The 23,778-nt window shown below is 47.0% G+C and overlaps 2 protein-coding genes across 12 annotated transcripts in view; one reads left to right on the forward strand and one right to left on the reverse strand.

The window, feature by feature from the left end:
* SYNGAP1 (synaptic Ras GTPase activating protein 1) overlaps positions 1 to 11,367 on the reverse strand; it is a 453,461-nt gene extending 442,094 nt beyond the window's left edge. For 6 of the 7 annotated variants that reach the window (XM_088446589.1, XM_088446594.1, XM_088446587.1 and 3 more), the window contains exon 1: positions 10,319 to 11,367. In XM_088446589.1, coding sequence (XP_088302715.1) covers positions 10,319 to 10,349 — 31 coding nt within the window. In that variant the 5' untranslated portion in view covers positions 10,350 to 11,367. Of the gene's footprint in view, positions 1 to 7,422; positions 7,893 to 10,318 lie in introns of those variants that run through there. The other variant, XM_088446588.1, reaches the window with a different exon arrangement.
* On the forward strand, positions 7,172 to 22,411 carry CUTA (cutA divalent cation tolerance homolog). 5 transcript variants are annotated; one of them, XM_088446597.1, is made up of 7 exons: positions 7,172 to 7,244; positions 16,060 to 16,121; positions 18,019 to 18,164; positions 18,622 to 18,681; positions 19,087 to 19,132; positions 21,090 to 21,139; positions 22,231 to 22,411. In XM_088446597.1, exons 2-7 carry the CDS (start codon positions 16,068 to 16,070, stop codon positions 22,328 to 22,330), a joined length of 456 nt encoding a protein of 151 aa, XP_088302723.1. In that variant the 5' UTR covers positions 7,172 to 7,244; positions 16,060 to 16,067; the 3' UTR covers positions 22,331 to 22,411. The 5 variants fall into 5 exon arrangements, with proteins under 5 accessions (XP_088302723.1, XP_088302726.1, XP_088302727.1 ...); XM_088446600.1 differs by lacking the exon at positions 7,172 to 7,244 and adding an exon at positions 7,476 to 7,509; XM_088446598.1 differs by lacking the exon at positions 7,172 to 7,244 and adding an exon at positions 10,454 to 10,586.
* The last annotated feature ends 1,367 nt before the right edge of the window (positions 22,412 to 23,778 follow it).

Raw genomic sequence — 23,778 nt, forward strand, 5'->3', positions numbered from 1 at the left:
ACCAACATAATAGCTCCTATTCCCGGCTACAGGACTTTTTTCGGCCTGCACCCACTGTGGAATTTTCGGGGTCCAGTCACAGTGTCGACGGTTACCATGTGCCTGTTAACACGTTAAGCCAACATGGCTCAATGTGTTAACAGGCACAAACTCCAGAGCCACGCACAAAACCTCACTAGGCTATTCTACCCATTTAACACTCCTCGACACAGTTCACACAAAACTTAATTGTGTTCTATTTCCATACACAAACAATTCTCTGACTTCAAGCCAACATTGCTGTGTGACTGTTACAATAGCCCACCAAGCACTCTTAATCCTTGCAAGCTGGACCAATACACAATATATAGCTCTGATTCTCATGTACGGAACTCCTATTATTCTATATATTGTAAGCTTACGAGCAAGGCCCTCTTACCTCTCTGTCTGTCTGTTAATAACCAGTCTCATTTTATTAGTGTGTGTTTACAATTGTAAAAGTGTTACAGAATAAGCTGGCACAATATACAGGAAAGTTAATAAATAATGTGGCTTTCAGTGTGCACCATTCTGGGGCTGAGTGTAACATAGCTGCTTGCCTGCCTCACAGCTCTTATTTCCCTGCTGTGCGGACCGGAAGAAGCAGCCCAGGAGAGAGCATGATATATAATGTGCTGGATAAAGAGCTCTCGCTGGGCATTTAATACTGCCATAATACCACATCAGTGCACCTACTACCCCAAGACAGCCGGGAGGCTCCCGAATCACAAGTGATGCTCCCAGCCGCTTAGAAGAGTATTCAAGCCTCCCAGTCCGGAGCTGCTGCTGCCCGCGTCTGCCCAGTGCCTCCCATTTCCCGAGGGAAGTAGGTGGTCTGGGCGGCTGGTGACGCGATTTGTTCTGAATTGCGTCATCGTAGCCCCGCTTTACAACTGCGATGATCTCTGCACTGTCTAGTGGAAATCAGGACTACGATGACGCGATCGCACCGCTGCCACTAATGCCAAGCCATGCCCCCTGCTGTGCCGACCTAAGGTGGCAGCCCGAAAGTCGGCAAGTATAGGTCTCTGTGGGCTTTCCCAATGCATTTACCCATTGTAGTGAATAGATTCTGATGCATTGGCCAACGTGTAGTGCACCCAAATGCTAGTATTAAGGTGTGACTGGTATTAGCATCAAAACCACACGTAAAAGGCATTAAAATAACGCCAGTAGGTATGAAACCTTAAAGCTCCGTACACACGAGTGATCAGACAATGATCAGATGTCGTTGTCTGATCATCCTGCATGTACTGATGTGCTGGGTGTTCCATATCAGATGCCAATTCAAGGTTCTTACACTCGCCTACAAAGCCCTCACTGAATCCTCCCCCACATACATTTCTGACCTTCTCTCCCCTCACTCTCCCGCCCGTCCACTTCGCTCAACAAATGCACGCCGCCTCTCTTGCCAACTGATTACTTCCTCCCACTCCCGCATCCGAGATTTTGCCCGTGCTGCTCCCTACCTTTGGAACTCTCTCCCTCTCCCTATCAGACTCTCCACCTCTCTACAATCCTTCAAACGGGCTCTCAAAACCCACTACTTCATCAAGGCCTTCCAGCTCTCATCCTAACCCACATAATACTCTCTCCTCCCTATCTTCCCCTTCTGTGTCACGCCTGTCTGTCTGTCCCTCCCCTTTAGAATGTAAGCTCTCACGAGCAGGGACCTCTTCCCTCATGTGCATCTCTTTACATTTTCTTCTACTCTTTACTCTTCATGAGGGCACCTAACATGTCTCTGCCAACTCCCGGCTGCTTATTGTGAGTGTTTTAATCACTATTGCAGCAATGTATATAATGTCCTTTACTGTACTGTAAGTTACTTGTTTGTTTTATGGGTTTTTTTGTTCACTTATTAGTTTTATGTACTATGTAAGGCGCTACGGAACACTTGTGGCGCCATATAAATAAAGGATAATAATAATAATGCACTAACTCCCAAATAACTATGACGACCCGCGATCGACGATCGCGGGTCCCTATAGTAACCAGGTTAACCTGGTTGATATTGACCAGGTTGGCCTGCATGCACGGGCGATGGTCGACATCGACCATCGTTTGGGGGTTGGAAAGACCCCAAAACAGGACGATATGAACGATAACGATATCATTGATCTCGTTAACGTTCATATTGTCCTGTTAGATCTGACCGTGTGTAGGCCCATTAGTGTGTATTTTTTAAATTGGCTGATGAAAGCACAGGGGAAGTGGTTGATGGGAGGTATATATATGTCCCAGATTCTTACTTCTGTTTGGTAATTATACAGCTACTAAACAGTCTTGATTACCTGACCACCTGTGAGGCTGATAAAAGGTGTCAGTTTCTCTGGTAAGGAATCAGGATCTCACTACCTGGGAAGCAGGCTGGCAGACCTGTTGAGAGACACTGCTATGACTTATGTATAGCTAGTGGCGAACAGGCCAGGATTTATTTTTATGTTTTGTTTATTTTGTGCCGAGAAATAAAACTAGCTACGGTTACTTGTACCAAGGCACTGGACTGGTGTGCTATTAATCGGCTAACTTTAACACCAGGGGACGACACCCCCTTGACCTGATTTTGTGACAATTGATTCTCAGTAATTTGTAGTGTTCCTGCCCTGAGCCTGTGGGTGAGAAAAAGTTGCGGTGACCGATCACCTCCGGGTGAATAGATGCCGTGCACATCTATTCACCGTGAGGGGAAAGCTAAGCACCTCCATAAGTGCATGACACGCCCCCAAGTGTGACAAATTGGAGGCATGTCCCAAGGACATGCCCCCTCCCTGGCCGGTCACACCCCCTTTTCGGGAGCGTACGTGCATAGACTCCCTGCAGGCACCCCCTGCCCGCACTCTAGCGGAAACACTAATTTGCCATCCTCCAATTGATACTGTGTTACCAGTGATCACCCGATCCTGTCCCCGGTTATGACATGTACCCCAATGTCTTAGATTCTGAACACAATAATTACTCCGTTTATAACACATTTATGAAGCCTCAGTACACTGGATAGACACACCATGTATAAGCATAAGCCTGGAGAGTCTGCCAGAACTTGTACAGCTCTCAGGGTGGTGTCAGACGGGTGCTTTACAAGGGTTGTGTATGGGATCCCGGCACCCTTCGGTAAGTAAGGTAAGACTAACCCTTACCCCTAACCCTCCCTCCCCGATGCCTAACCCTAACCTCCCCCTCGCTGATGCCTAACCCTCCCTCCTTAGTGCCTAACTCTAACCTTCCCTCCTTAGTGCCTAACTCTAACCTTCCCTCCTTAGTGCCTAACTCTAACCTTCCCTCCTTAGTGCCTAACCTCCCCCTCGCCGATGCCTAACCCTCTGTCATTAGTGCCTAACCCTAACCCTCCCTCCCCGGTGCCTAACCCTAACCTCCCCCTCGCTGATGCCTAACCCTCCCTCCTTAGTGCCTAACCCTAACCCTCCCTCCTTAGTGCCTAACCCTAACCCTCCCTCCCCGGTGCCTAACCCTAACCTCCCCCTCACCGATGCCTAACCCTCCCTCCTTAGTGCCTTACCCTAACCCTCCCTCCTTAGTGCCTAACCCTAACCTCCCCCTCGCCTGTGCCTAACCCTAACCCTGTCCTTAGTGCCTAACCCTATCGTCTCGTCTTCGTGCCTAATCCTCTGTCCTTAGTGCCTAACCCTAACCTCCCCCTCGCTGATGCCTAACCTCCCGTCTTAGTGCCCAACCCTAACCTCCCCCTCACCGGTGCCTAACCCTAACCCTCTGTCCTTAGTGCCTAACCCTATCATCCTTTCTTAGTGCCTAATCCTCTGTCCTCAGTGCCTAACCCTAACCTCCCGTCTTAGTGCCTAATCCTCTGTCCTTAGTGCCTACCCCTAACCTCCCCCTGCCCGGTGCCTAATCCTAACCCTCTGTCCTAGGTGCCTAACTCTAACCTTCCGTCTTAGTACCTAACCCTAACCTCCCCTTGTCCGGTGCCTAAGCCTAACCCTCGATACTTACCTTCGGGATGCCGGCTGTCGGGATTCCGGCGCTGGTATTTCGATCGTTGGCATCCCGCACGTCAGGATGCTGACTATATCCATTTACAATGCTATTTTCTGACGAGCAAAGTGCTGCGCTCTTAATCAATGCTCAGTCAGAGAGGGGGGATTCCGCTGCTAATTTACGCTATAAAGCAAAGGCACCAATAGATTAATCAAATCATGATTAAAGAGCACCTGTTGCCTGGGTTTAATCAATATTCATAAGAATGCAACCTCTCAATTCACCAGAGACGTCACTGAGGCCTTCATGTGAAATATAACCCATCAGAATATGTGCTGTAACCTATGGCAACTAACCATATGTTAGCTTTCATCAGACTGATGATACCTGGCATCTGGTTACAGCATATTACCGTTCTTTGCACCAAACCTTATCGATCGCCCCGTTAGCCACCTTGTCTTACAACGTGGTCATCGTTTGTCCACGAGAAAATGTTCTCTTTACCCCTAACTGTGAATGGGGCCAACATGAGCAGTAACACAACCAAAAGAAGGCAAAGTAACTCTTTGCATATGTCCAGTTATCCTCTGTACTGTGCACCAACGTATAAACTATCACCCTCGGGTCTCATGAGAAGCCGGTCACCTTTTTGGGAAGTTTTTTCAAAGGTCATAAGTTCAATAAAGTGGCCTTCCACCTACAGCTGACTATGACAACTCCTCTTGGGACCTCATGCAACATTAACTAACTGCATTGCTTTTTCTTTCCACGGATGGCTGTCTATTTCCATCGCCCCAGGAAACGGCGTGGCTCTTCTGGGCTCTACACACGATAGGAACCTGCACCCAGAGAGAACAGCTTTGTCGTATCCCAGGACGACGAAAATATACATCTTTACCTGATGATAGAAATACAAGACTGTGAACGCAGAAGGAAGATGTGCAGACAAGCAATACATTTAGTAAAAGCTGCATGAGGTTCTGGGTAAGTCAATTCAGAAAATGATCTGTTGGTGGACATCCTATCATGTAACAAGACGTATCTACCGGAATGAGGAAAAGAAAAGATTACCGCAATTTACAAAGATGCGCCTTGTCCTGAGACAGGAGACTGATCTTGTGTCATCTAAGTGATATCTTTCATTGGGAGCTGCGAGTACTAAATGCCTGTAAATGGCACTAGTATGGCAGGGAACTATTTCTCTCATATTATTGGCTCTTATTGGGCACTATACATCATGTTTATGCAGGATATAAAATGCCATCATAAGTTATTACTACTTAATTATTCCACATGGCAGTTAAAAGAGCCCGCGCTGCTCCCCACCTCTGGAACTCTCTCCCTCTCCCATCAGACTCTTTATCTCTCTACCATCTTTCAAACGGGCTCTCAAGACCCACTACTTCATCAAAGCCTTCCAGCTCTCATCCTAACTTGCTGCAACATCCTCCTTCCTTCCTGTCCTCCCCATCTGTATCATGCCTGTCTGTCTGCCCCTCCCCTTTAGAATGTAAGCTCTTATGAGCAGGGCCCTCTACCCTCTTGTGCTTCTCCCTACTCTACTTTCATCTACTTCTTACTCCCCACTAGGGCACCTAACACTTGGTGCTTATGCTCTGTTACTTATCTGGGTGATATGGTCGCTAATGTAGCAATATATATTATCCATGTCCTTGTCCTGTACTGTATTGTATGGTACTGTAAGTCACTGGTCAGCTATTTGTTTATGTACTGTGTAAGGCGCTGCGGCACTTGTGGCGCCATATAAATAAATAAATAATAATAATATGTAGAATGTAAGCTCTCACGAGCAGGGCCCTCTACCCCTCTTGTGCTACTCCTTATACTATTATCTACTCTTCACTCGGGCGCATAACACCTGGCTGCTTACGCCCTTGTCCTGCATTGCAATGTACTGTAAGTCACCTTTTGCTTGTACACTCATTTGTCTATGTACTGTGTAAGGCGCTGCAGAACACTTGTGGCACCATATATAAAAAAAGGCTAATAATAAAAATATGTATCCTATGCTGGGGTATCTACAAATAGAGGCTGACTTACACCTATTTGGTAGCAAAATAGGTGTCAATTGCTCAAAAAACAAAGAGCAGGGAAAAATGAACGTGAGAACGCCCCTTACTCACCCCCTTTCTGCCTCTCCGGTCATATAGCGTGATACATGCAATGGTCTGCATAGAATCATATACGTGCACTCGCTTTCTGAGCGTAATAATGCAATATACGATGCACAGTATTCGCTCTGCCCCGACCAACCAAATGCTGCCTGACCGTCTTCATGCTTTCCATAGGCGCTACCAACATATAGGATGACCGAGCATCAAATATCAAAGCCGTTACTATTCCCTGAATGGTGCCATTATTCTGGAAACAAGCATATATTTAGCACATCACCCTTATTTTCACTGCCAAGCTGTTACCCAAATAAGTGCATATAATCGCCATGGTTTGTAGATTGGGCCCGTCTGGCCTAACGGCAAGAAGGGCCTGGAGCCAGAGCTCTCCATGTACATAGTTACAGAACCGGGGATAGCTGCAGACAAGCACCAAGCAATAGGCGTACACCGTGTTACAGAGGTAAGGTGTGAGCAATACACAGCAGTTCTAATACAAATAGTGTAATCAATGATAAGTAAATGTAACATTAGTGCTGTCTAGGGAGAGTAGAGACAATTTCCAGGCCTGGCTATCTGAAGTGATAACATGGTAACACGCTCCCACATTACCTATCAGGTTACAAGCAGTAATCGAGGGCCTATCACAGTGTACCCCATCCACAAATTGTAAACAGCAACATTCATCAAAACTGATACACAAATTGTCACTTAGAGTAACGGTGAAATGGTGCCTGCAAGAGAGCGAGAATTAATTACAACTTTACACAAGAGGAGAAATGATCACTTCATATACAATAACCAGAAACAGATGCAATGGATGCAGAGGTGCGGACGCACCGAGGACTTCACACCGGGAAAAACAAACATTAGAAGCAAAATATGGCACAGCCTTCAGGCAGGGAGCAGCCAAACCGCAGCAGCAGGTTCAGCCTTAACCAGGACGGTATAGAAACAAACATTATTATATAGGTTCTATGCTTCCTCTGAGAGGACGGAGATCACAGTCGCTGGCACAGCTGGTGTTGCAGCTTCACCAGAACCAAGTGACAGCAGGGAATATTACACAGCGCCAAGTTCAGACGGAGACACGGAGCACACAACGACGGGAAGGGAAGCCTGGGGAACGCCAGGCAGGTGAGACACAGACAGGCAAAGTTTCAGAGAGAGAGCAATACAGCAGGAGAGAAGGGCAGTGAATCGGAGTTTGGGAGAGTTTGAGGCACAGTCCTACAAATGTTACACAAAATCTGCACATTACAACTGTCAGGAAGGTCAGGTTTAGGGGATCAGGACACAGTGGGCAATTGTTTACCTCTGAAGGGAGCATAGAACATCATTCCACAGCTAAGATGTAAATCTGGACATGGAAAGTCCCCCGGAGAAGACACACCGGGAGGAGGTAAGTAGTCTAATCACATTGGGGAGAGGAGGGTTCACTGCAGGGGAGAGAGAGACAGAGCATGGAGACAGAAAGGAAGATGGATTGAAGGAGACACTGAAATGGAGAGGATGGTATTAAGGTTATTAGGTAGGAGATGTATTAATAGATATCTATGTACAGTGTATGTGCAATGGAAAGACGGTGCAAATAGGTATGGTATGGATCGGAGGAGAGATGAGTGTGTGGGACCAGGGAGCGTGGAGGATAAATCTATTTACAAATACAGGCAGAGATGGAGAGGAAATTAAAAAAAAAAAAAGAGGGGTGTTCAATTAAACAAAATTAATAATAAAAAAAAACAAAAAGGAGCCTAAATGGGGGGACAAAAAAAAAATGAGAAAGACGGGGGAGAGAAAAGGGGGAAGAGGGGAGGAGAAGAGGAGGAATTGTCTAAAAAAAAAAAAAAAAAAACCCCAGGCCGTCAGGTTTTGCAGCTGGAAATGTAAAGAGAGGAAGGGGGGAGGAGGAGGGGAATGGGAGAGATGGAGAGAGCGCGGAGGAGGAGGAGGAGGGGAAGGATGCTCAGAATGAGATGCTGCATCAGATAGAGGAGGTGGAGAGAGGATGGAGGTAGAGCAGCAGAAAGGAGGAAGGAAAGAGGGGGGTGGATGGAGGGATAGAAGTGTGAATGAAAAGAGGGGCGATAATCCGCATCCATTAGTTTTGCTTCACTGACCCAAAGAGCTGACAATCTAATATTGAGACATGCCACCTGCAGAACCATTATAACAGACCCCAGCATCCAGCGTGGTACATTACACACACGCCACATGACGCGAACACAACTTCCCATATTCCTGGTGACTGGCAGCCACAATCATCTCCCTTACATGGAACAGACGCCAGCCTGTGTACAACGCCAATTCCAGGAGCCACAGGGTCGCTGGCTGCAGACCGTGCATACAGTATTATCACCCCCGTACCCTCACCTATACACACACATGTACTAACAGCTATTATCTAACCCATCTACCTATACACACACATGTACTAACAGCTATTATCTAACCCATCTACCTATACACACACATGTACTAACAGCTATTATCTAACCCATCTACCTATACACACACATGTACTAACAGCTATTATCTAACCCATCTACCTATACACACACATGTACTAACAGATATTATCTAACCCATCTATCTATACACACATGTACTAACAGCTATCTGTTATCTAACCCATCTACCTATACACACACATGCACTAACAGTTATCTGTTATCTAACCCATCTATCTATACACACACATGTACTAACAGCTATTATCTAACCCATCTATCTATACACACACATGTACTAACAGCTATCTGTTATCTAACCCATCTATCTATACACACACACATGTACTAACAGCTATTATCTAACCCATCTATCTATACACACACATGTACTAACAGCTATCTGTTATCTAACCCATCTATCTATACACACACACATGTACTAACAGCTATCTGTTATCTAACCCATCTATCTATACACACACATTTACTAACAGCTATCTGTTATCTAACCCATCTATCTATACACACACATGTACTAACAGCTATTATCTAACCCATCTACCTATACTCACACATGTACTAACAGCTGTTATCTAACCCATCTATCCATACACACACATGTACTAACAGCTATCTATTATCTAACCCATCTATCTATACACACACATGTACTAACAGCTGTTATCTAACCCATCTATCTATACACACACATGTACTAACAGCTATTATCTAACCCATCTATCTATACACACACATGTACTAACAGCTATCTGTTATCTAACCCATCTATCTATACACACACATGTACTAACAGCTATTATCTAACCCATCTACCTATACACACAGATGTACTAACAGCTATATGTTATCTAACCCATCTATCTATACACACACACATGTACTAACAGCTATCTGTTATCTAACCCATCTATCTATACACACACATGTACTAACAGCTATCTGTTATCTAACCCATCTATCTATACACACACATGTACTAACAGCTATTATCTAACCCATCTACCTATACACACACATGTACTAACAGCTATCTGTTATCTAACCCATCTATCTATACACACACACATGTACTAACAGCTATTATCTAACCCATCTACCTATACACACACATGTACTAACAGCTATGTTATCTAACCCATCTACCTATACACACACATGTACTAACAGCTATGTTATCTAACCCATCTACCTATACACACACATGTACTAACAGCTATCTGTTATCTAGACCTTCTATCTATACAAAATGAAGGCAAACATTGCATTTAATGGTGATTACAGTTTTCTCAACATCAGTTCTAAGGAATGCATTTTATATTCTGCTTCAATGATATGGAGAACAATTGTGCAGTCTGTAAAAATTATGTATTATGTATATATGTGTATATCTATATATAGCTATATAGATATACACATGTATATATATATATATATACATTGTGTATGTATATATATATATATATATATATATATATAAATATATATATACACACACATCTCAGGTAGACGCTAGCGATGGACATGCATGCAGCCTGACATATATGTGAATGGCATGACACGTGTGCCGATGCGGCTGTCACACACACATGAATATACAGGAGGCGAGGATGCGGGCTCTCCCCATGCACGGTCCTCCCGTATATATGCTGGATGACGAGGAATGCACACATGTGTATAATATGTAGCATGACATGTACATGGGTATGTGCGGCGGGTGTAGCATGTAAATATACACACATGAAGCGTCACCCCGGGATACAACTCCCATGGTGCACCGTTGCCTTGGGCTGCAGCCTCTCTGTCTCTGCGTCAATGACCTCAATAAAGTTGTGCGGAAAGACAGAGTACCCGTCGCCGAGGCAACGCAGCGAGCGCCATCTTGCTAGTGGCGGAGGCAGCTTCCGCTAACACCGGATGTGGCACGTGGGGGCGGGGGGCCATCATATTGCTGGTGGCAGCACTATAACGTCAAATAATTTAGAGTGAAACGAGAGCAATCCTCCCGGTAAGAGTGTCCGAGTCCTGCACCGGTGACAGGCTCATCCTCAGGGGGCGTGCAGTTATAGGGTCAGCAGCCTCCAAGCCTACGGGGGAAAGGCTTGCGCTGTCATGCTGGGTCTTGTAGTTCCGCAAACTCTAGTAGAAAAGCTGACAGGGTGTGCTGGGCCTTGCAGTTCCACAATGACTAGAGGAGATGTAGATACGGTGTGCTGGGACTTGTAGTTCCACAATGACTAGAGGAGATGCAGATACGGTGTGCTGGGACTTGTAGTTCCACAATGACTAGCGGAGCTGTAGATACGTTGTCCTGGGACCTGTAGTTCCAAATCCCCTAGAGAATATGTTTATACGTAGAGATGGGACTTGTAGTACCACAACAGTTAGTGAAGAGGCTTACTGCAGGGCATGCTGGGACTTGTAGTGCAACAACAAGGATGTGCTGGAGCTTGCTGTTCCACAACTGCTAGAGAGGACACTCACAGGGTGTTTTGGGGCGTGTAGCCTCATAACCCCCTTAAACGGGATGGTGAGCCTTGTAGTTCCACAAAAAAAGGTTCTCCCTGGGATATGTAGTTTCACGGAGCCTCCGGTTGATCAGCATGTTTTATAGGCTTAACCCTTTGTGTAGAGGTGTATATAATCGCAGCACTCGGCCGCCCTGCTAATAACAGCTGCCTGCGGGCCCCAGCTGCCGGGGCCACTTCCAGGAGCTGCGCATTTGTGTCAGGATCTTTCTGGCATCGTCCTTATTGTCCGCTGGTGCTGTGCGCAGTTCTCAGTAAACTCTGTGTAATATGTGAGGGTCATTTCTGTAGTGACACAGTTTTTGGGCGCCTGACGGAGCTATTCAATTGCTGTGCTGATCCGGCCCCAATTATTTCTCCTTACACTCGAGGTGGGGAGCAGAATGGTGCGAAAAGTCCGTCTTTTGGGCGCACAGCCTGCATTGCAGCACATCTAACAGTGTAGACTGGTTTAGCTGCTTTACGCCTCTAAACCCAGTGTATTTGGGCGCAACATGCCCAATAAGTAGCGGACACCCAGTTACTCACGGCCGATCGGCACAGCAATTGAATATAGCCCCCCGTTACTTAAGATGGAAGTTAGGGACTGTCCACTAAATAATGAATGCACTGTGGGTATCCGTATAAGGGTCTCTCCGTGGATCTGTAGGCTGAGGTGGAAACCGTTATGGGGTGTCTATAGCTAATAAGCAGATCTGGATGAGGGGATGGGTCTTGCTTGTTGGTTACAGGCGATGGATGCATCACTCTATGGCAAATCCATTAAAATAATGTCATTTAGTGGACTGTGGCACTTAAATGCCATCTCTGCTTGTCCTAGTTCATTTATTTGAAGGCCCGATTTAATGTGATGCACAGAACTCTTTAGAAACCCTGATTTAAAACAAAAAAAGCCCCCATAAAGCTGGGTACACCCTACAGGATGATGCACCCAGCCGACAGACAATGAGATGGATCGATACATTGCGCTGTCTGTACACACTGCACGATTCAGTGGTTGAGGGCGCGATGGTGTTCCATGCTGTATTTAGCAGCATGGCGTCGTTCATCGCGCCGTCCCATCTGCTGTGCTGCACAACAGATGGGTCAAAATCTCGACAGTCGGGATGCCGGTGTTGTCGGAATCCCTGCGCCGACATCCTGATGGTAAGTACTGGGGTGAGGGGAGGTTGGGTCTAGGCACTAGGAGTTGGGAGGGAGGTTATGATACTGACCGACAAGGGTTGGTATCCTAACCCTATCAGGATTCTGAACGCCGGGATCCTGTACCCAACACTATGGAATGATGTGATGAACAACCCGAGGGCACGCACAATCTGGCCTACAGGATAATATTCCGATCCACTCAAAACGCTATATCATGCGAGGGATTGCATATTGTGCGCTCAGCTTAAGTTCCAAAGAAACAGTGGATGGGCCAAATGTAACTGGCCCAGTGCTGCCTAGTGACGTTATCAGTGCCCTGGGTCGGAATCTGTATGAAATACCGCCGGCCGCATGGTTCGATTATCGGCAGCGCCTGTCCGACCAAAGCAGAATTCCTGGCAGCGGAAGCCCGACAGCGCTGGAAATCCCGATCGTCGATAGGTAAGTACTGACTAACCTAACCCTCCTTGGGGTGCCTAACCCTAATCCCCCCCTTCCCTGCTGCCTAAACCTAAGTCCCCCGGGGTGGTGCCTAACCCTAAGTCCTCCCTGGGGGTGCCTAACCCTCCCTCCCCCTAGCCTAACCCTCCCGGGGGGTGCCTAACCCTAAGTCCTCCCTGGGGGTGCCTAACCCTCCCTCCCTCTAGCCTAACCCTCCCGGGGGGTGCCTAACCCTAAGTCCCCCCCCGGGTGCCCTAAACCTAACCCTCCCCCCCGCGCGGCTGTCCGATCGCGGCGCCTGGTATCCCTTCAATCGGGATTCCGGGCGCCGGTCCCCCGGCGTCGGGGAAATGTTAGGCGTCTACATCTAGACACCTGGCATTTCACCCTCAGGGATATGACAGTCGGGAATACCGACTTAATACCGGCAGCCGGCTTCCTGATTGTATACCCTTGGGTCATATGTTGTGCTTACAGTATTGGCCTCCAATTCCCTGGTATTTTCCAGCAACCTGTGAAACGTCAGAGCAGATGAGCACACAGACCCATAGCAGTATGAGTAAATGTAGATATAGATCCACCCTGTGAATGTTATGGGTTGTAAGTAGCCCGCAGTCTGCTGAATTTCCTGCACCTCAGCGGGGGTGCGCACGCCTATAATGAGACCGTTGTCTCAGGCACCAGGTTTCGCTGGTAGGGGAGCAAATGCAAGGAATTAAAATTTGCTAATTCCATCTGATTAGAGTCTAAACAAACTAAAAACACAATTATAGCATGCATCATTAAACGCTAATTGCGGGAGTGTGTTTCTCCGATTTGATTTGTTTAAAATAAATCTCTTAAATTCAAAATATTACAGCCCAGTGGCAGAATGTTTCCATTGATGTATTTAGATATTCGTAATGATGGTTCTACCACATACCTGCCAGAAGTCCCGATTTTCCTGGGCCAGTCCTGATTTCTCACACCCGAAAAAGATGCCGCATGCAGGGAGAGTGACCTATTGTGAAATTGACTTTGCTGGAAATTGTATATAATATGTACAGTTATATAGTGACCTCATTTGTTTTACTCCAATTCATTTAAAATCAATATCTTCAATTTTGTTTGGATTTATCATGTAGGTTATGAAATATTTATCCTGTGCTGGGTTAGTTTATCAGAGAAACATTACTACGCTAGGCTTAGTAATGTGAATGGCATGACTGGGAAAGGAAGTATTGGTAAGTGCCCGCTGAAGCTGGGGACGTTTTCCTTGCCTGCCTGTGGTCATCACTTTAGTTTTATTTTATTGTCTTTTATTAGCCCACACTGTACCAATCCCTATCAGACACCCTTCATATAACGGAGGGTGTTTTATTGTGCACAAATAGTCCAGGTTTTTAGAAGTGGAGATGTTGCCCACAGCAACCAATCAGATTTTACTTAACATTTATCTAGCACTTTCTAGAAGATATTATTGTCTGTATGGGGAAACGTTCAGTATCCTGGCACAGGGGATGCCGACACTTAGAATACCGGTACCAGAATCCCGAGACTTGTCAGAATCCTGGCATCGGCATCCGTGGGATTGGGGGGAGGGTTAAGTTTAGGGTTCGGGGAGGGGGAGGTTAGGTTTAGGCACTGGGGGGGAGGGTTAGGATACCCACCGACCTCCTAACTCTGTCGGGTTGCCGACTTCAGGATTTTGACTGTCAGCATCCCGTCTCTATGATAATCAGTCATTATTACCAAAACAGCCAAAGGGGGGATCTGAGATATTACAGGGGCTGACGCAGCATTAGGAGCAAATTTGCACTTTGGCAAATGCAGGTGGCTGTGGGGGGAGCACATTTAATATGTAAAGAGAGAATTATATTTAGGAGGGGCGTGTGCTTAATCATTTCTAAATTGCAGTGTAAATATAAAGCTGCTCAGAATTTGTGGGCTACATGCAAAAGCAGCCGCTATTTACCCTACATGCAAAACCATGAATGCATTTGCACCTCTTACATTGCAGCATGGTTTAGAAGCAAATTGCTCCTTGTATGCTCCTAACTATGCACAACCTTCTAGTAGTATATAAATTATTTGTTGCCTTAAAAGAGGTTACCCCAAAACTAGGAGAGTTATTTTAGTTGTGTAATAATATTCAGTCTGTGTAATAAGCATCAGCAGCCTTTAGGCTTCATGTCTGTGGGAAGGAGCCTGTGCAGCAAGTAATGATTCGCAGGTCTGTGGCATTCTGGGCTTAACAGCTGATATACGAGAGAGTTTTTCTCTGTGTAATAAGTTAAAACATTATAAGAACATCTATACGATTTGTTTAAAGCGGGGATTCTCTGCTCCAGTCCTCAGGTACCCCCAACAGGCCATGATTTGTGGGTTTCTTTAATTTTTTTTCCTGGGCTAGTAATTAAACAGAAATCCTCAAAACATGGCCTGTTGGGAAAACTTGAGAGTTGAGGTTAACCACTGGAATAAAGAAAAAAAAAAAAGTTTATTAACCATGAACTGACATAATGGAGAACTGTGTAACTGTCCGGGGTGCTGAAATGGCCATTTTCTGTTCACTAGGAACATCACTGATGCCACTTTCAGACAGAAAATGTCAACAAAAAAACAACATTTGCATGCCAGGTTTTTGGGCATTTTCTGTCCGATACCCCTTCACACTGAAAATGAAATTACCGGGTACTTCACTTTTACCTGGTAATTTGCTAAACAACCCGGGATTTTTCCCTGTGTGAAAGGGTCATCCCGGGACAAAATTCTTGGGTCTCCAACCCTGCAAAATACCAGGGCCGGAGTCCCAGGAATTTTGTCCCAGGATGACCCTTTCACACAGGGAAAAATCCTGAGTCCTGAATCCTGACCAGATAAAAGTGAATTATACCCCTTTCAGACAGAAAGCCAAATTACTGGGTTAAACATTTCATCTTCTTTCTGTCTGAAAGGGTCATCCCGTGTCTAAATTCCTGGGACTTCACCCAGGAACTTTACCAGGGTCGGAGACACGGGAATTTAGTCCCGGGTTGACCCTTTTAGACAGAAGAAATAAACGTGTAAAACAGCAAATTACCGGGTTGAAATTTTAGACCCGGTAATTTGCTCTTCTGTCTGAAGGGGGGTACAGACAGAGAGTGGCAAAACAACCCGGTACACAAAAGTCGGGGATAATCTGGGTTTTTTACCATTTTCTGTCTGAAAGTGGTATTACCCGGTAATTTAATTTTCAGTGTGAAAGGGGTATGAGCAAAGTCTGTTTACTCACCAGTCCACGAATGGCTAAAACCTGTAATGTATCATAGAAGTGAAATGTTTGTATGTACAGTGAGTCATTGTCCTTTATATATAATGGTAAAACACTGTGTCTGTCTTCTCTAGGTGTGTGTATGTATCCGTTGTCATCCTGTTTTAAATTCGGGGCTCTGATAATAGCTGGATTTGTAAGTATTGCAGCGTAAAGTACGGGTCACTGAGGCCCCCTCACGCAGCATCATCACACATGACCCTGAGGCTGGGATGTTATTTGCTTCAGCAATGACTGAGTCGCCCCTGTGTGCACAGCTAGGCTATCGGTATGCCTGGCATTTCCTTCTACCTGTATGCAGATAAATATTCACAGTATTTAGGAATCAGATGACCATTTTTTTTTTTTTTTACAAGAAGGTCAGAAACTGTCGATTAAAAACTTAGGGCCTGATTCAGATCCGGACGCTCTGACCAGAGCGCTCGCTCTGAATCAGGGCCCTCCATTAAAATGGAGCGTCCTCCTGGACGCTCGTATAGCTGTGGGTGACCACCCACAGCATATACGAGCGTCCAAAAAGATGGTCGCGATGGTCTTGACCATCGCGACCATTGGACTTGCGAGGGAAACCCTGCGGTCGGGTTTCCCAGCCACAAGCCCTGGAGTGATTTTGGCTCTATCAGAGCCAAAATCACTCCCACTGACATCACTAGTGATGTCAGTGGGGCCGGCTTCAGACGGTAGGCGTTCCCATGGGAACAGCACGTCAATCAACATCGACAGCACGCCCCCTTTGGTGCGAGACCCGGAGCGATGGGAAGCCCGTCGCTCGCCGGCTCTTGCGCATGCGTACGACGGAGCTCCCTCCGTCATGCGCATGCGCAGTGGGGAACATCGACCCACTTGCGAGCGTATTGCCGCTCGCGAGTGGGTCTGAATGACCCCCTTAGTTAACTATTTTAGTAATAATAATTAAAAAAAACAAAAACCACCTAGGAGGTGACGAGTGACACACTGGTGACGTGTCTAGTTGACTCTTGTAGAATCATCCCGCTCTGCTGTAGCCTTTCCTATTACCTTTGTAGCCAAAGATCATTCTTTGTCCATTGTAGAATTATCCCCCCCCCCTCCCGTGTCAATATGCCCCATTGTAATATTACCCCCTACCCCAGTGGCATTTATCTCTTACCCCCTCGTATAGATGGCAGTGGGTCCCAGTCCCACTTCTGATCTCTATACTCGATTAATTTTTGTTTCCCGCAAATGCTCTCCGGAAGGCCGATCACTCAGCATTCTGGGTTGCAAAACTGGCATGTGATGTCATCAGTCAGAGACGGCTGCATCCATCCTGGAGGCGCAACTCAGGAGGAAACTTGTTCTGCACATGTGCAGAACTGACTTATTATTTAAAATGCCAAGTGGCACAGTCACATGGGATGCGACCTGGTCGGAGAAAGCCCATCTGGCGGCAATCGGATCCCCGGCGACTACGCCAGTTAAATGGTGAAATAACAGTTTTATTGTTGAGCCCAAAAGAAAAGCATCATACACTTGAACTATGAGTGGGCACCATCCATTACCCCAGTCAAGGGGCTGGTTTTGGTGGGGGAAGAGGGCATTGGTAAACCAAGACCAGCACTGGGGTCTATGGATGGGGTGGGGGCTGTTCCTGATTGTCACTGGGAGCTCATTGGGAAATAATGGTTTTGCAGCAGCGATATTGCAACTGGTCATCAAAGCTTTGTAAACAGTTACTTGATTCTATACATTTGTTGCAAACAACATCTCAGAAAATGTACTGTATGTATGGAAGGACTCGGCATCGCCCCCTAGTGGCCTTAAGATGTACATTTTAATATGGAAAGTTATAAATCTGCATCTGAATTCCATAGCCCCAGGACAGAATCCCAAAGCACTTGCCACACAGAGACCTATATGGTGCATTTATTCCATGTTTATCTTGCTCTTGTGTGTTTATGAGCCGGATCATGTATGTTTCCCTGTAGTTTCAGGTCTGTTTTTGTACGGTCAGTGATTGCACTTTGCATGTTGTGAAAAGTACATCATCCTACCACCTATTCCCCTAATTCCAGGCCGTTGTGGTGTGTATGACCCCTCCGCTGCTCAGGATTGTGGGACTGCGAGCCTTTTCTATGACGACTGAAGCTTACAAAGCGGGATCTCTCTCAGCTGCCTACGTCACGTGCCCCAATGACACAGTGGCCAAAGACATAGCCCGGTAATTAGTACAGAGTGGTTAGTAACTGCCAGGACGGTGCCCATGCCTGCAGCTTTTAGTTGTCTTGTGTATATTTTCTAGGACGGGGAATAAAGAGTTAAATAAAATTGGATGAAAGGTTCTGGGGTAATCTCCGGCACTTGGGTATTCTGTGCTATTAGTGGAAGTGGCAGGAACTCTGTGTTATCTGTAGGACAATTTGCACCTAAAACATAAATGTAGATGGGATACAATGATTATTGCAGATTGGAGGTAATTACCAGCGGTATAAATAGTAACCCAGCAGCTACATGGAATTCTGCCAGCAGCTAGAGTCCTCTGAGGCCAGGTTCTAGGATCCCGCTACAGGGAAACGGGTAAATCTGTGTCAGAGGTCCTGGGCAATGCAGATTACAGATAAGTGTTAATCAATGGGGACACGTGTGCTCTAACCAATCATTTCTTCTATTCCAAACAGGGGCCTTGTGGAGAGGAAGTTAGCGGCCTGTGTGAACATTATACCACAGATAACCTCCATGTGAGCTATGAACTCATGGTGTGTCCCTGTGTGTGTCAGTCTGTGTATTTCCATGTCACTAACCTGTCCCCCAGTGGGGGGGTTTCTATTGCCACATCCCTGCCCCCCAGTGGGGGGTCCTCTGTCCCCCAGCGGGGGGGTCCTCTTTCCCTATCCCTCAGAGAGGATTGGGGTAGGGGGGTGTCTCTGTCCCCATGTCCCTGTCCCCCAGTGGGGGGGGGGTGTGTCTCTGTCGCCATGTCCCTGTCCACTGTATACCGTCCACTCTATATATCCATAGCACTGTCACAAGTTATTTATTGCTTTAGAATGATCAACATTACAGAACCTGTGGCTCAACTGTATACCCAGAGGATGCTTAACTGTGCACTGGATTGACAAGCTTACCTTGTGTTTCTTCCTCAGATATGAGTGGAAGGGGAAAGTGGAGGAAGACAGTGAGATACTGCTGGTGAGCCGCCTTCCTAAGCCATTCCCATTAGATCTTATGTCCTGTAGAACTGATCTGGCCCATGCCACAAACAACAGCTGGACAACTAAAGGACAGACCCAGATGTCCTGTTCGCAGTGCAGTTACCGTCTATATACTTGTGTATGCGGTGTCCCACCCTTGGGACCTCAGTTTTCTGCACCCAGGAGTAACCATTGGTAATCCACTTGAGAGGACACGATCTATAGAACTGGCCAGAGTGTGGTGCAGTGTCTGGGCTGTCCCTGCCTCAGCATCCTGCTGCATCATTCATAAATGCAGTTACATTTGCAGACCACAGCACCAGTAGCTGCTGTTACAGCAACAAAAACTTTGTGAGGGGGTGGTGGACCCCATAAGGAGTACCGCTGTGGGGAATGTAGTCAACATGCCAACCATCAGCCTGCCGGGTGATGAAATCCTGCGACAGAATCCCGACGAGGGGAGATGCCAACGCAGAGATCCCGACAGCCGGCATGCCGATGGTAAGGAGGTGTTAAGTTTAGGCACTAAGGGGGGTGGGCTAGGGTTTAGGCACTAAGGGGGGTGGGCTAGGGTTTAGCCACTAAGGGGGGTGGGCTAGGGTTTAGCCACTAAGGGGGGTGGGCTAGGGTTTAGCCACTAAGGGGGGTGGGCTAGGGTTTAGCCACTAAGGGGGGTGGGCTAGGGTTTAGCGACTAAGGGGGAAGGGTTGGGTTTAGCCACTAAGGGGGGAAGGGTTGGGTTTAGCCACTAAGGGGGAAGGGTTGGGTTTAGCCACTAAAGGGGGAAGGGTTGGGTTTAGCCACTAAAGGGGGAAGGGTTGGGTTTAGCCACTAAGGGGGGAAGGGTTGGGTTTAGCCACTAAGGGGGGAAGGGTTGGGTTTAGCCACTAAGGGGGGAAGGGTTGGGTTTAGCCACTAAGGGGGGAAGGGTTGGGTTTAGCCACTAAAGGGGGAAGGGTTGGGTTTAGCCACTAAGGGGGTAAGGGTTGGGTTTAGCCACTAAGGGGGTAAGGGTTGGGTTTAGCCACTAAGGGGGTAAGGGTTGGGTTTAGCCACTAAAGGGGTAAGGGTTGGGTTTAGCCACTAAAGGGGTAAGGGTTGGGTTTAGCCACTAAAGGGGTAAGGGTTGGGTTTAGCCACTAACAGGGAGGGTTAGGGAGCACAACAGGAGAGTTAGGGGGTTAAGCAGTGAAGGTTAGGTTTCTTACCTCTATCATGTCGGGATTCTCAGCCTCGGCATGCCACTGTCAGTCTTTTGACAGCAGGCATCCCGAGTGCCGTGATTTATACCCAACCCCACTGTGGCCAGCTGTCCAATGTCACGCCCTGGATGTATGCCGAGTTTCTTCAAGGATTTTCCAGGTTAGGAAGAAAGGCGTCACGGAGGATAGAGGTCTCCAGAATGCAGCTATAAGGGACCAATTTTGGACAGTCTCTTATTTTTCCTCATTAACCCCCAGTATAGCAAATAGCATATAACCCAGAGCTCAAGGTGCACGAGGACCCGGTACATCCGTAGAGCGTCCATAGACCTGAATAGTGACCGCACTATTTAATCCTCAGTATTTGTAAGGTGCCACAAAACTCTGCACCCCTGGAGGGTGAGTATAACAAATCTAACATAGAAACAGAATAAGAACATAAGAGGTTGATGAAGAAAGTGTGGATGTGGGACAGCGGGTAGGGAGGGCCCTGCTCGTTATTTTTGCAATCTAGTTATGTAGCCCTAATTGCTACAACTTCATGACATTTGGTGATGGTGAAATGTACGACTAATGTAGTGTTCATCGTCCTCTGCTGTAATGGTAGGATATTTAATGTGTCAGTTTCACCATGGAAATTACCCAGCTATATGTCCCACTTTCTCTAGTAACGCAGATTTTGTCGCCTTCTGGAGATCAATAAATCACTTCCCTGTAACTCATTCTCACCCGGCTGTCGCTGTCTTCTTGCAGATGATTAAGACCAGATCATCTAAAGTTTCTGCTGTCACAGACTATGTCAGGTGAGAAAGGAAAGGGGTCTCCATCACTGCACACTGTGTGGGGTGGGAAATGTCTATATGGGCTATGAGGAAAGGGGTCTCCATCACTGCACACTGTGTGGGGTGGGAAATGTCTATATGGGCTATGAGGAAAGGGGGTCTCCATCACTGCACACTGTGTGGGGTGGGAAATGTCTATATGGGCTATGAGGAAAGGGGGCTCCATCCCTGCACACTGTGTGGGGTGGGAAATGTCTATATGGGCTATGTGGGAAGGGGGCTCCTTTTAAGTCTGTCACGGTCACCACTTAGTAATTACTCTGGAATCATGTATTGTGGAACAAATAAATGTGTTGCCAGGCTTGCCTTACGTAGTAATACATCTGTAGCCCCAATTCACCAGGACTGATGTAATCGCTGCCATACGGATCCCTGGGGGTCCCGTTTCACTGGAGCAGATGAGGCCATTCCTACATGGTGTCTTGATAACTCCTCTAGTCAACGTCATAACTTCTCCCAACTTTTGTAGATGCAGAATTTACGTTTGGTAATGGAGGTATTCCAAATAAAGGTTTTATTAAAACCAGAATGCACAAAGGGGTGCGATTAACATCTGTCTGCATGTTACATACACGTCACCGCCCTGGGCCCGCATATCCAAGTGCAAGCGCCACAAATGTGAGGTGTATTCAGATCAAAATACTCTAGGAAGTTCATGATGTGCGTAATTACGCTGCACAAACGCACCACGTGAAGCTCTAACCCTGTGTCTCTAAATAATACAGTATGTTTCCCACTTTCCCTACACTTTATACAATCCTACCTGAAACTTACTCAACGCCCCCCCGGATGTACCTGCTACCTGAAGTCAAGGGCTGTATAGGGCTCAGTCTTCCATAGCTGGGAAAATAAGTGCACTATACGCTTTCCGGACCCCTCTATAAAGCACTAAAGCTTGATTGAGTGGTAGAGAGCCCCATTTCTTATGATATTTGATTAGGTGCTAGTTATTGAGGCACTGGTGAAAGGCCCACTTTAAGGCACGAGGTGCAGGCGTCTCACTGTCGATGACACACGCCTTAGTCCCGCCTTTTCTTTTTTTCTTCCCTCAGGTCGGTTCATCCATACGAAATCTGCGAGGTGATCAGCGTCCCCATAGAGCAGGGGAACCCACCGTATCTGTCATGGGTTGCAGACACCGTGCCAGAATGAGGCCCAGCGGCACTCTGGGGCCGTCACATCTGAGGAGAGACTTTTGTTTGAGCTAAATAAATGAATTTCTTATGGTTGATAGTACGGGTTTCCTTTTATTTATTTTTTTACAGTTGGTAAAAGGAGAATTATATTATTTATCATATTTCAGTAGCCTAGAACTTATATATGGGATAAATAATATATACGGACTGAGGGGCTGATTCAGACCTGCTCACAAGTGCTATGCGCTCGCAAGCGGGTCGATATTTACCCCCTGCACATGCGCCGCCTCGGCCAGCGACGGGCGCTCTGTCGCTACGGGTCTCGCACCAAAACAGGGCGGCTGTCGATTGTGATTGACAGCTCGCCCCGTTTTGGAGGCAGGCAGGGGGGGGGGGGGGCGTTGGCTGGACAAACGGAGGCGTTGCTGAGGGAACGCCTTCTGTTTGTGGGCGGCCCTACTGACATCACTAGTGATGTCAGTAGGTGGACTTCCTGCTCTATTAGAGCAGGAAGTCTACTGGGGCTTGTGATGGACGAGACCCTACCACAAGGGTCTCATCGCAAGCCCGATGGTCGCGACCATCACCTGGCCGCTCGCAAAAGCTGTGGGTGAGCTTAGCGAGCGGCCAGGAGGCCGGCACAAAAAAAAAAAAATTGCCGCCCTGATTCAGAGCAAGCGCTCTGAAAGAGCATTCGGCTCTGAATCAGGGCCTGAATCTGTAGGTGATTCTAATTATAATTGCTTATTTATTTTTATAGCCGATTTGTTACCAAAGAGGCTCCCATCAAAGTACGATCATTGGGAATGGAGGAGATATAGGCCCTGATTCAGAGCCGGACGCTCTGACCAGAGCGCTCGCTCTGAATCAGGGCCCACCTCCATAATTATGGAGTGTCCTCCTGGACGCTCGTATAGCTGTGGGTCACCATCAAGACCATCGCGACCATCGCCACTGCGAGCCGAAGCCTGCGGTTGAGTTTCTCAACCGCAAGGCCCGGAGTGATTTTGGCTCTCTTTTCTTCCATCTGAGCATGAATATACACAGTGCACGTGCGCAAGCCAGTCTTTGCGATCTGATTTTGGTTGCTCGTAATCCACTATCAGGGCACTACTTTGAATGACAGTGCCGTTTGTGGGTGGTAACGGGAAGGTGCTTGTGAACGGGGGAGTGGTGTTGCGGACACAGTCGTTTCAGGCCGCCAAAACGCAGTTTAAAGGGTGTGCATAATTAGCAAAGTAGCTTCATTGTAAACGTCACCTGCATGTATTTCAGCTAGCACTGATCGCACTGCTTGTGGCGGGGAAAGGCAACCTCAAGGGCTGCGAGCAGCTCCGATGGCTCTCGATGTTACCGATTAATCCTACAATTCCCAGAGATGACGTGTGTTGCGAGTGGAAAGGGGGCGTCTAAACACTAGCAAGCGCTCATTGTCTTATAAATAAAATTTGTCAAGTTTGGGTT

Source organism: Taudactylus pleione, unplaced genomic scaffold (assembly GCF_031769625.1).
Source record: "Taudactylus pleione unplaced genomic scaffold, aTauple2 ptg000400l, whole genome shotgun sequence".
NCBI classification, from domain to species: Eukaryota; Metazoa; Chordata; class Amphibia; order Anura; family Myobatrachidae; genus Taudactylus; species Taudactylus pleione.